The sequence below is a fragment of the Trichechus manatus genome, unplaced genomic scaffold (assembly GCF_000243295.1).
Source record: "Trichechus manatus latirostris isolate Lorelei unplaced genomic scaffold, TriManLat1.0 scaffold00015, whole genome shotgun sequence".
NCBI lineage: Eukaryota > Metazoa > Chordata > Mammalia > Sirenia > Trichechidae > Trichechus > Trichechus manatus.
In genome coordinates, this window is record NW_004443951.1 from 21,721,110 (window position 1) to 21,733,760 (window position 12,651).

General features: G+C 38.0%; 1 protein-coding gene across 1 annotated transcript in view; it reads left to right on the top strand.

Moving 5' to 3' along the window:
• The first annotated feature begins 804 nt into the window (after window positions 1–804).
• The window catches only part of PSMB2 (proteasome 20S subunit beta 2), a 30,027-nt gene continuing 18,180 nt past the window's right edge, over window positions 805–12,651 (top strand). Inside the window, exons 1-3 of the mRNA XM_004371953.2 lie at window positions 805–1,004; window positions 5,362–5,484; window positions 7,225–7,295. Of these exons, the coding sequence (XP_004372010.1) occupies window positions 914–1,004; window positions 5,362–5,484; window positions 7,225–7,295 (285 nt within the window). The 5' untranslated portion in view covers window positions 805–913. The remainder of the gene's footprint in view (window positions 1,005–5,361; window positions 5,485–7,224; window positions 7,296–12,651) is intronic.

Here is a 12,651-nt window from a genome sequence, read left to right on the forward strand (position 1 = left end):
ACCACACAGAGACTTGTAATTTTATACAGTCATTTCTGTCAGTCTTTTTCTATACTGGGGTCCTGGGTAGCACAAATGGTTTTGGGCTCAGCTATTAACCAAAAGGTTGGTGGTTTGAGTCCGCCCTAAGGTTCCTTGGAAGAAAGGCCTGGTGATCTACTTCCGAAAAATCAGTCACTGAAAACGCTATGGAGCTATGGAGCCCAGTTCTATTCTGACACACGAGTCGGAATGGACTTAAGGGGAACTGGTTTGGTTTTGGTTCTGGTCCCCGACCCCGACCCCCCCCCGCCCCCGATATTGCTTCTGGGTTTCCTGTCGTAAACATGTGTCCTTTCTGAAGATTATCAAAATATTCTATTTTTCTCCACTGTTTTTATGATTTACCTTCATGCTTCGCCTTTAATCCAACGATGTATTATTTCTGTGAGGGATGTAAGTAGGGAATCCTCTCACTTTATTTTTCTCGACTCCGTCTTTCAGGGAAGGGGTTTTTGGAAATATTTTACCGGGTAAAAAGAGGAACAGCCACCTGGGACCACTCCTTTTTGGCACCCATAAGTGGTTAGCACTTGATATATGGTGTGTGACTTCATCCTCAAAGGAGTCTTAAAACTCCCTAGTTATAGATAAGGAAACTGGGCGTTACAGAAAGTAAGTGACTCAGAGAGCCATTACAGAGTCAGGCCAAGGCGCAAACACAGATTTAACACGCCTACCACCACGCTCGCCTTCCGACCTCTCGCGACAGTTGTACGTCATCCGAGAGCGCCGATGGCCCGGGGGGGGGGTGGATCTCGCGGCCTGTGTCGCGTGAAGTTGTGCTCTGCTGTTTCACCGTGAGGCCGAGAGGCCACTGAGCCCCGCGTTCTGCCGATCCTGCCGATCCTGCAGCCTCCGGCCTCCCGCAACTATGGAGTACCTCATCGGTATCCAGGGCCCCGACTACGTCCTGGTCGCCTCCGACCGGGTGGCCGCCAGCAGTATTGTACAGATGAAGGACGGTGAGAGGAAGAAGGGAAGGCCCGGCCGGGCCTGGATACAGGGGCAGAGGAGGGAATTCGTGGGGGGTTTGGGGTACCAGAGAGGTCTGGGACTTAGAACCCGCCCTGGCCCGCCCTGCACTTATCTTTTAGAACTGAGGAGACAGGCAAGCAAGCTTATGGCCTTGCCAGCCGTTCCTCCCAGGGCTCGCAGGTCAATGCTCAGTGCATTGGCCTTCGCTAAATACCTGCTACGCGAGAGCTGCGTGAGAATTTACTGTGTAAGTGCTTAAGCCCCTGCCCGGCACCAGGCTGCCCTGATAAGTTTCCTGGGGAGAGTGAGACTGTGGGACTAGAAGTTTGGTATTTTTCTTCCGCTGTCTCTTCCCTTGGCTCAGCTCTTATGCTCCTTTTCTAGTTTTCCTGGGCACTGGCTGCCAAGTTTTTCTTATATCTAGGTAGGTAATAGAATTGGAAGACGCGAGTCTAGCCCCTATCAACTTATTTGCTTTGTGACTTTGTACAAGTTACTTCACAGTGCCCAGATTTCCTCATTTGTAAAATCAGATTAGTATTACCAACCTCACAAGGTTGTTGTGAGGTTTGAGTGAATGAGCTAAGTTATGTACAAATGCCTAGCACAGTGATAAATACTTGGTAGTACTTTATAGGTGCAGGACCGGGCACTGTTTCATTCCATTGTACATAGGGTCGCTATGAGTTGCAGCCGACTCTGCGGCACCTAACAACACTAATACTACTAAGCACTTACTATGTATGTGCTGTTTTAAAGATTTGCTAATTCATTTAACCTTTTGAGATAGGCACTATTACATCCTCCCTTTACAGATGTTAGTTCTGAGGCATAGAGGTTAAGAAACTTGCCCAAGTCACAAATGGCAGAACTAGGGTTCAAACTTATGCAGTGTGACTCCAGACCTTTTGCCCATAATTACTGTACTATACTGCCTCCCTATAGTAAGTACTCAAATACTTTAAAAAAGATTTTAATTGTTGATATGAGGAATCTAAGAGTGTGTTTTCATAACTGATCATAGACATGCTACCGTTGAAAAAGCATTTTGCTTTCTGTCAGAGATGATTTAATGTTCGTTTGACAAATAGATTTTGGATACCTATGTGTATGTTACAATGCTAGGTGCTGCGGGGATGCAAAGAAGAGTAAGATATGACCCTATCCTAAGATTATTAGGTATAATCTTAAAAGCAGTTACAGTTTAATAAGGGATTCGGATATGTGTACCAGTAATTATGTGATGTGTTGTATGAAAACTACAATCAAACTTCTCAGGTAATGCAGAGCAAGAAGAGATTGTGCTCAGGTAATCCTGAAGAAAAAGATTCTTTTTGGTTGTAGAGATTAGAGAAAACTTTGAGAGCAACTGATGATAGTTCATCTTGGGTTTAAGGAAAGAAAAATTATTAAATCTGAGGTTTCTTAAAGTGTACGAACAAAGGCAAAAAATGTGTCCACAACTGTTGCCTCAACAGGCATCTCATTGTCAGGCTTTTATCACCTGGGAAGGTGGAAGGACCTCTGATGGACTTTACTCGAGTTCTAGTCTCTCTGAAGAAGAAAAGTAGTCCTGAAAGTGGTTTGTTAAACATCTATTGTATGGATTGTTCCTCAAGTGGAATTACTTCATGAAATTAGATGATTAGTTTGTAGAAGTTCTGTTTGTAAACCAGTCTTTCAAAGGAGTGAATTTTTGTTTGAGTAAATTTGTCCATTATTTCGAATACTGAGGCCCTTGATAAGCAAGTGATTTCAGAACGAAGCAGTTTTTAAGTAGAGCAGTAACCAAGTCAGTACCTTTACAAGTCTTCTGTTTCATCACAATTATGTATGTGAAGTAATTTTGAAAAGTAAAATCTGATTCAAGTGTACTTGTGTACAACATGTTAGATATAATCCATAGAGGAGTCCAAAACATTAAGGAAACAAGGAAATACATATTACAAGGTGATTGTGTATGATAAAAGAAGTATCACTAGTCAGTGTTACATTAGTTTTTAAATTAATGATTTCAGCAGTGATTTCTAATGAATGGTGTTCAGAGAAAGGTAAGATCAATGTGGTTTAGAAGAAAGATGAATTTGAGTTAGTTCTTGAAAAATGGTTGGAAATAATTGCACTCTACTCTTTGATTTTCCCCATGGTCTTTTCTGGCATGAACATTTTTATAATAGGAGCTTTGGAATTGTATGAGAACATTTTCCTATTGTTCATTTCATGAAGAAACTATATGGGTAGGCAAGAATGCCGAAAAAGAGTAACCTTTTGGGCCTAATTTTCTCCAACTATAAAATGAGAAAAATGCTTGCCATTCGTTTTTCATTTTGTCATTTTGTAAAATATTTTGTACTATAGAGAAGGCATTTCCCAAAGATTGCTTGCTTATCAAAGTTAGGTGGTACAACTCTCAGTTTGGTTATATGCTGCATTTCATGTCTCTTGGCCTGTATAAAATTATTTTTAAATCATTCATAGTACTCCAACCCACGCAGAACTCTCTTCTGAATTCCTATAGCTTGTATAACCTGAACTACATTGTCTAACATTTAAGTATTATAGTATTGAACATGTATAGAATTCATTACCGTTTTCCCCACCTGTGAGTTAGGCAGGCTAAGTGATATTATCACCATTGTACACATTTAGAAACGGTATTAGAGAAGGCAAGTAATTTTCCCAAATTTAGAGTGCTGAGACCAGATCACAAATGAGGTCTATTGGGTTCTACTCAGTTGGTTTTCCACATTATTACACACTGATGTTCATTTTTTGTCCATTTGTTTCATGTGGATCTCAAAAGTCCCTTCAAGGACCAGGACTTCTCGAGCTAAAGAGGCTGTTTCCTGGACGGCTCAGGGAGCCATTAGCATCTCATTTTTGTTTTTATATCCCCCTCCACTACATACTGGATATGCAGCAGATGTTTAAAAAACACTTTTGGCATTGTATTAAGTTCATCTCAAAATTGAACAGTTTGCTACCAAGAATTTTAGCCTTTCTTTTAAATGTGACATAAATTCTTTATAAACAAGTTTTCTTTTCCCAAAATAAGAATTGTTTTCTTTCTAATTATAAAAGTAATGCAAATTTATTGACTAACATTTTCTTACAAAAGTGATACATATTAGAAATTTTAGGAAATGCTGATAAGCAAAAAGGAAATAAAAATTGCTCACACTCTTACCACTGGCAAGAACTTAGAATATACTCTTCTGGTTCTTTTTCTTTGTATAGATAGTACATTTGAAAGAGATTTTTTTCCTTTTATAAACAGGTTTGCAAACAAACAGTCTTTAAATCTCTGTATTCATGTTAAGGAGTTTCAAGGCCATTGGATATTACCTATAGGCGTGTGTTTCCCCCCCTAAGGCTAAGTAACCATATTATTGATATCTACAACTCTCAAACACTTGTAAAGTATTTGACAGTAGCATTTTGTTTTTTAAATCCTATTAAGGAATTTGACATTTCAGAGGCTTTCAAACAGGAAACATGTCTCCCAGGGAAGATTATTCAGCACTATTTGAAAAATGAAAAGTGAAAGTGAGGGTAAGATAGGAGGCTTTAGGTTTTTTTAGAAGCTGTAGACTGAATATGGAGTTTTTGTCCTTAGGCACTACTGTAATTGCTATCTGAATATTTATTTATTTTTCTAATCTGAATGAGTCTGGTTCAGCTAGATAAAATTAGAATATAAGGATTTTTGTAAGGTGTTTTAAAATAGCTTACTGTTAGAATATTTGAATTTTTGCTTTGGCAATCATTTTAATTTTCTGTTTTGCTTTGGAAATGGAGTTGGTTTACTTTTTAAGGTGATTTATATTCTCAGTTGATTTTCTATTCTTTCTTTTGATGGCTTCTTAATTTTGAGTATAACACTAGACCTTTTCATGTATGCTTTTGTATGTATGTAAGTATAATAACTGACGTTTGTATCATAGAGACATATAATCATGAACCTAAAGATAATCGCCATTGACTCGATTCCTTCAGTTTCCATGATCTGTTCTTGCATTTTCAAAGTGCCTTAAAATGTTTCTAATTATAGTTTTGATTATCAGCTTCCCTATGTATTCTCCAATTGAAATTGACATTAATAAAATATGTTAATGGTTTAACATGAGAGTAAAAAACAAATACAATGAGAGACTAACTTGAATTGTAAACTTTGACTTAAAGTACAACAATAAAGACAAATACAGGTGCCCATTAAAATCTTCAGAAATATAATTAGTACAGTAATAAAATAAATGTTATTCAGTATAGTAATTGATAAACCTGTTTATAGTTGCATATATAATAGCCATAAATTTCTAATACTATGTTTTTTTCTTTGAACAGATCATGACAAAATGTTTAAGATGAGTGAAAAAATCTTGCTTCTATGTGTTGGAGAGGCTGGCGACACTGTGCAGTTTGCAGAATATATTCAGAAAAATGTACAGCTTTATAAGATGCGAAATGGTGGGTAATACTTAGAATGTATCTTTGGTTGTTTTGTCTTAACATTTGAACTGAAAAAGAATATTCTCTAAGGACATTTGAACTGAAAAAGAATATTCTCTACTAGCAGTTTATACATGGCCAGAACTATGTGGTCATGTTTTCATTTGACTCATCTTAGTTTTAAAAACTTATCTACACCCTCCTTCTATCTTAAATATTTTCTGCAAAAATCCCAGAGCATAAAGGAGAGCCATTATAACACTCATATTTGGGAGATAAAAATACCATCTTGGAGATAAGCATGGTAATATACTTTTTAAGCGTTAGATATTTCAGAGAATGTGATTTGAGCTGAAGTATATCTGAATCTGAGAGCTAAAGAATACCTAAGTAGAACTTGGCTTTACTATTTTTATGTGACAAATCACTTATCCTCTTTGGCCTTCATTGTCTGTATTTCTAAAGTGGGATTATAATACTATTAACAAATAATACATATGAAAACGCTTTGTAAACTTAAAGCTCTGTATAATTGTAAGGGATTTACTGTGTTTAAAAGGGTTTTATCTGACCTCTCCGGTAGGTTCCTGTCTAGGGAGATAATTAATGCTCTCTGGGACTAATGAACCCTTATTCTCTGGGAATGCCTCCCTATCAGACAACACTAGCCACTAGCCCTCTGATCCAGGAAAGTTTGTAGTGAAGCTGTTGCAGGGAGAACTGTGCTTCTGGTTACTTCACAGTTTAATAACACTGTTATATACAACATTGGTATAATATGGAGCTGTGAGGAAACTTAATTTGTATATAACTGTGTTTGTAAAATAACTAGATAATATCCATTCAGATGGCTTTTTAAGCAGCAGATTTAGCATCATGCATTCAAATCCATAAGTATTTTTGAGGGTGTTGTTTGTGTTCAACACTCTGCTTAGTACCACAGAGAATTCAAATATGAACAAAGCTCAGTCCCTGCTATTCAGAAACCTAAAGTAGATGGTATTTCTGTTTAGGCAAGCTTAGAATATTTCAAGAATTCTTTTATTTTTTTAGTGGTTCTAACTGTTTACATGCATGGCAGGTGAAGGATGCTAATAAAGGTCCACTGAGTTGTGGGTCATTCTCATGCCGTTTGGCACTGGTCACATTTTTCTGGGGGATTAAGTTCCAAAATGAGTGCATCGTTAAATGTGTACTGACACTCAATTTTTTTTTTTTTTTTTAGAAGTTTTATGCTTCAGATACACTATTTTTTAAAATTTTGTAGATAGTGATGGAAACATTCTTTTTCTATGGCTTATACTTTTGAAAATCATATTATATTTCTTAATAAGGTTGCACATTTTTTTAAAAGAAAACCGTATAAATCATGACTGAGACTGCCCTAACTTCCAGTCTCTTTTTTCGCAATATCCTTGTTTTAATAAACTTAAAAAAAAAATGGCATCTCAATACCTCTTTTTTTTACACCTGTGTCTTTGTACCTCTTAAGCAAGGTTATGACTTTGATCCCACATAGAACAACCAGCTAGGTTCTGTTTCGTGGCCATGAGTTACTGTCAGTATTAGCCAATTATTGCATGAATGTTGCATGGTGAAAAGGACTAAAAGTAGGATTGTACCCCTCAGTCTGTGTCGTTTATATACTCTGAAGGTACGAAGGATAGTGGGCTTTAAGAACAGGAGTAGTGGAATGATTTGGGGTACTGTTATTCCTTCTGCTTCACTTTAAGTGTTCTTCTTTATCTCTTGTACCAGGATATGAATTGTCTCCCACAGCAGCAGCTAATTTCACTCGCCGAAACCTAGCTGACTGCCTTCGGAGTCGGGTAAGCAATCTAGCAGGTAGTCTTAGACATGAGCAGAGAATCTTCTGTGCTCCTTTTGTATTCCTGTTACACCCGAGTAGTATTTTTGCCTGTTTTTGGCCCTCCTGAGCTCTTCCCATTGCCGTGCGTTCATTCTTCATTCTCTTTGGATTTGTTTTCTCTTACTGTCTAGTTGCTAATTAAAGCCCAGAGGGTAAATTTACCTTCCCAAAGATTTTGAATGAGGCAAACCAGTATGAAGGCCTGTGACAGCCTTTTTTTGAAAATTGTGATTTAGGTGAAAGTTCGCAGAGCAAATTAGTTTCTCATTCAAAAATTTGTATACGAATTGTTTCATGGCATTGGCTGCAGTGCCGCATTGTGTCAGCACTGTCCCCCTTTCCACCCGGGTTCACTGTGTCCATTTGCCCAGTTTTCCTGTCTCCTCCCACCTTCTCATCGTTGTTCCTGGGCAGGTGTTGCTCATTTGATCTCATATACTTAATTGATCTAAGATGCACGTTCCTCACGTGTGTTATTGTTTGTCTTATCAGCCCTGCCTGATCCTTTGGATGAAAGGTGAACTTCGGAAGTAGTTTAAAGTCTCAGTTGGAAGAGTGTGACAACCTTTAAGTTTTTTTTTCCAAAATATTTCCATAGCAAACCGTGTTTCTTAATTCCTTTGGTTGAAGGTCCCTACGTGGTACCCATACCCATTGCTGTCGATTTGATTCCGACTCAGCGACCCTGTAGGACAGAGTAGAACTGCCCCATAGGGTTTCCAAGGAGCGCCTGGTGGATTCAGACTGCTAACCTTTTGGTTCGCAGCCTAACTCTTAACCACTATGCCAGCAGGGCCCTCTGTGGTAGTGGAGGTGAAATCTTTAAAATAATGCAAATTTTCATTTCTTCTAAAATTTGAAATTACTTATCTGTGTCTTTCTATGACTGTTCATCCAAAGCTTGCAGAATTGTTCCTCCTCACTTATTCTGACCTTGTTGCTATGTTAGAACTGTGTCTGTTCCATTGATAGCATGTTAAAAGATGTAACATTGAATTAAGGATTGAATGCATTAAAGATTGGTAGGACATGCCAGGAAAGTTCATATGATTGCTAAAGGTGTATATTATTCCCTTCCCACACGGACTAAGTAAATGGAGCCTTACCATGTGACCTTAACCCCCTGTGCCTGTTTACTCATCTGTGAAATCGAGATAGCTTCCTAACCCCACAGGAGTGCTAGGAAAATGAATGCTTATAAATCATAATATTTAACATTCATATGTCTTTTGCCCAAAGCATTTTACTTAATAATTTTATCTACTCACTATCCTGCTGAGGCAGATAGTAGTTAATTCTCTATCACTGATACGGAGTGAAAGGCGTAAAGTGGCAAAGGAACTAGCTCCAAGTCACACAGCAGGTCAGACAAAGCTACAGTAATGGTGCCATAACCACATGACTGTTCCACCTTACATCAGCTCTTTGGTACTTCAGTAGTGTTTCTAGAACGTAGGTGCTGTTCGTATTTTTGTTACAGTTTTAATGTTGTCTGCACTTGCTTAAACTGAGTTATAACAGAAGTCTAAACAAATGCAGGTGTGATTTATTTTTTTTTAAGTTACTTACTAAACACCTTTAATGTAGTCTGTTTTCTAGTGCCTAATAATACTGGCTTGAGAACTTCTTAATAAATAAATTAAAAAAACTGTTGCCATCAAGTTGACTCCAACTTATGGTGACCGTGTGTGTCAGAGTAGATATGTGCTCCGCAGGGTTTTCAATGGCTGGTTTTCTGGAAGTAGATTGCCAGGCCTTTCTTCCGAGACACCTTTGGGTGAACTTGAACTTCCAACCTTTTTGTTAGCAGCTGAGCACATTAGCTGTTTCCACCACCCAGGGACTGCTCTCAATAAATAGAGTCTCTTTTTCTCAGTGCTAGCTTTGACCAAGGGTCTTGTGCAGTCGGGAAGATCATGAAGTTTGAGGAGAAGCTGGATGGATTGGAAGAAGAAGACAGATTTACATACAGTGTTTTGATCTGGGTGGAAGATCAATTGCCTTTTCTTGTTCACTCTTCTGTGAGAGGAAAATGGGCCAGATACGAACTTTCCTGCCACCCAGAAGTTCCTGTGGTATTCAGCAAAGAGTATGCTATGGCTTACCAGGCAGAAATGGAATAAGAATTCCTGCTTTGGGCACAATAAACATTTTGTCATAAATGCTGCAGACATTAAGTGAATTAAGCTCCTTTTAGAATTGAGATAAGAGTGGCAGTATGCTTCATGCAAATGCAGTGAATGCAGTTAATCTTCTAGCAGAAATGTTTGATGTTTTAAATAAATATCCCTTGTAGACAGTGATGTGGAGCTTTTAGTAAATATTGACTGCCTCTGCCTTGTGCTTCTACTGTATGTCCAATCACAAATAGGTTGTTCTAAAATATAAATTTATATTTTAGTCATTTTATTCTGGGAAAAGAGGTGATGATTATTTTTCAGTTTTCCTTTAAAAAGTACAGAATCATTAAATTTAGTACAAGGTCACACCAATTGGCACATGAGACTTATTTTGAGTCAGTCAGTTACGATGCATAGCTTTGTGTCCTTAGCTCACATTGTTTGATTTCCAACTTGCCACTTGTTGAGTGTGTGTGAGAAGGGGCATGGTGTGGAGTAGGGAGGACATTTATTTATCACAAAGCATATAATGAATCTTATGTAGAATGGTTCATTTAAATGTGGGCAGTTTAGCATTGTAGTTTCTGGAATTACACTCCCTACGCTTGAATCTTTGCTCACTGACTTGCTCCCTGTGTGTCTTTGGGCAAGTCCTAAACTTTAATTTCTGTACCTACAAAATAATAGCACCAACTTCACGTAATTATTATAAAGATTAAATAATGTAATCCATCCAAGATTCTTAGCACAGTGCATGACACATATAATGAATTAATTAACCACTTTTGCTTTTACGCTGCTGTTACTTGGTTGAAGAAGCAATTTATTAACTAAAAGTTAGCTGCATATGGAGGATTCTTCATTATGCTATTTTAGTATAACTGATCTGCTAGTAAAGAGAGGGATATAAAAAAATTACTGGTATTGATAGGGAAAATAGACGAAAACCAACATTAACCATCTATTTTGTGCTAGACTTTATTCTAGATCTGCACAGCCCAATAAGGTAGCCACTGGCCGTATGTGGCTATTTAAATTTAAATTAAGTAAAATAAGAGATTCGGTTCCTCTGTCACACTAAACCAAAACCAAACCCGTTGCCGTCGAGTCGATTCTGACTCATAGCAACCCTATAGGACAAAGTAGAACTGCCCCATAACGTTTCCAAGGAGCGGCTGGTGGATTCGAACTGCTGACCTTTTGATTAGCAGCCAGATTCTTAACCACTGTACCACCAAGGCTTCTCTGTCACACTAGACACATTCAAGTGCTCAGTAGCTACATATGGCTAAATGGACAGCACAGATATAAAATATTTCCATCATCACAGAAAATTGTTCAAGAAGTTTGAGGAGGAGTGCTATTCTGGATACTTACATATGTAACCCTATTTAATCCTCATTATAATGGGGATAACACCATTCTACTTACAAGAATACTGAAGCTGGTTAAGTATCCTGTCCAAGGGCACATTTATACCTATAAAAAGCTGAGCTAAAATTCTAACTTCAAATACCATACTTTTTCATGTTGTTTTCATTATTAGTTAATGGGTTTGTGTACACATATGTTTGTGCATTTGAGGGAGCATGAAATGTTCAGTTCTGTTAAAATGTCAAGATCCCCATATAGGATTGTATAGATAAGGTATGAATGTGTGCCACTGTAGGTGTTCAATAAATATTTGTTGAATAAATGTCAACCAGTTGGGTCTACAAATAACACTGAAAATGTTGTTATGCATTTATTCACTGGAAAGGAATTTTATTAAAGTAGTAATGAATGGGTGTTACTTCTCCATGTAAGAACTAAAGACACAAAATCAGCAGGAGGAGAAGGAAAAAAGATACATGGAGGGAGGAGGAATCAAGAGCCTTCATTTCAATTTTTATTTAAATTCATGTGTACATTTAAGTTAGTCTGCTCCTGGTTGGACCTTAAGGAGCAGATTACAAAGGGTGTTATTGGACTTTTGCTGTCAATTTGACTCCCCAATTTCGAATATTTATGAGGCTTCTCTATGCCTGAGTTTTGGAGACATGTATACCAGAATTCCAATCTCTTTTCTGGTTCGTACTGGTTTGTATGATATTGAATAAGTTACTTACGTTGGCTGAGCTTCAGTTTCCTCATTTGTTTAGAAGGAAGAAGTGAGGAAATGTGTCAAATTATGAGACCTGAGAATTAACCATTGGTTTAATATATTTTGAAAGAATGAATGATATCTTCCTGGCAAATCGTGTTGATAAATGACTCCATCATTGAATAACTACTGTTTGGATTGACAGGATTATTTTGAAAATTTTTATAATGGCTTATAGGCATAGTTTACGCTGCACAGAAGATAGAGAAATGCTCAAGGACTGCTCGTTCAGATTCTTCTAATGGTTTGATTAATGGACTCTAAAGGGGGAATGATGAGTAATGGGGCTACTTATTTGAAATGAATTATGTGGAACATTTGGCATAGCCACCTAAATACCCTAAAATGACCTGTTATCATGTACCATCTCCTTTTTACAAATGTGGAGACAGGTATGAACCAGCCAAATCTGATGCCCTTGGGGAATGTGGAGTTTGTGGGAAGGCTTAGGGTAGATTGCAGGCCTCCATAGTGTGCTATCTTCAGGGCTGTAGTACTGCTAGCCTAAGTGTTCATAGAACCTTTTCTGAAGTGCTTGGTGAAACTTTGGTAATTTTTTTTGTATAGGGTGTCATGGATTGAATTGTGTCCCCCCAAAATATCTGTTTGACTGGGTCATGATTCCCAGTATTATATGATTGTGTACCATTTTGTAATCTGATGCAATTTCCCTGTGTTGTAAACTCTATCACTATGATGTAATAAGATGGATTAGCGGCAGTTATCCTGATGAGGTCTACAAGATTAGATAGTGTCTTAAGCCAATTTCTTTTGAGTTATAAAAGAGAGAAGCAAACAGAGACACGTGGGAACCTCATACCACCAAGAAAGCAGTGCCGGGAGCAGAGCACATGCTTTGGACCTGAGGTTCCTGCACTGAGATGCTCCCAGACCAAGGGAAGTTTGATGACACGGACCTATCTCCAGAGCCAACAGAGAAAGTGTTTCCCTGGAGCCGATGCCCTAAATTTGGACTTGTAGCCTACTAGACTGTGAGAGAATAAATTTCTCTTTGTTAAAGCCATCCACTTGTGGTATTTCTGTTATAGCAG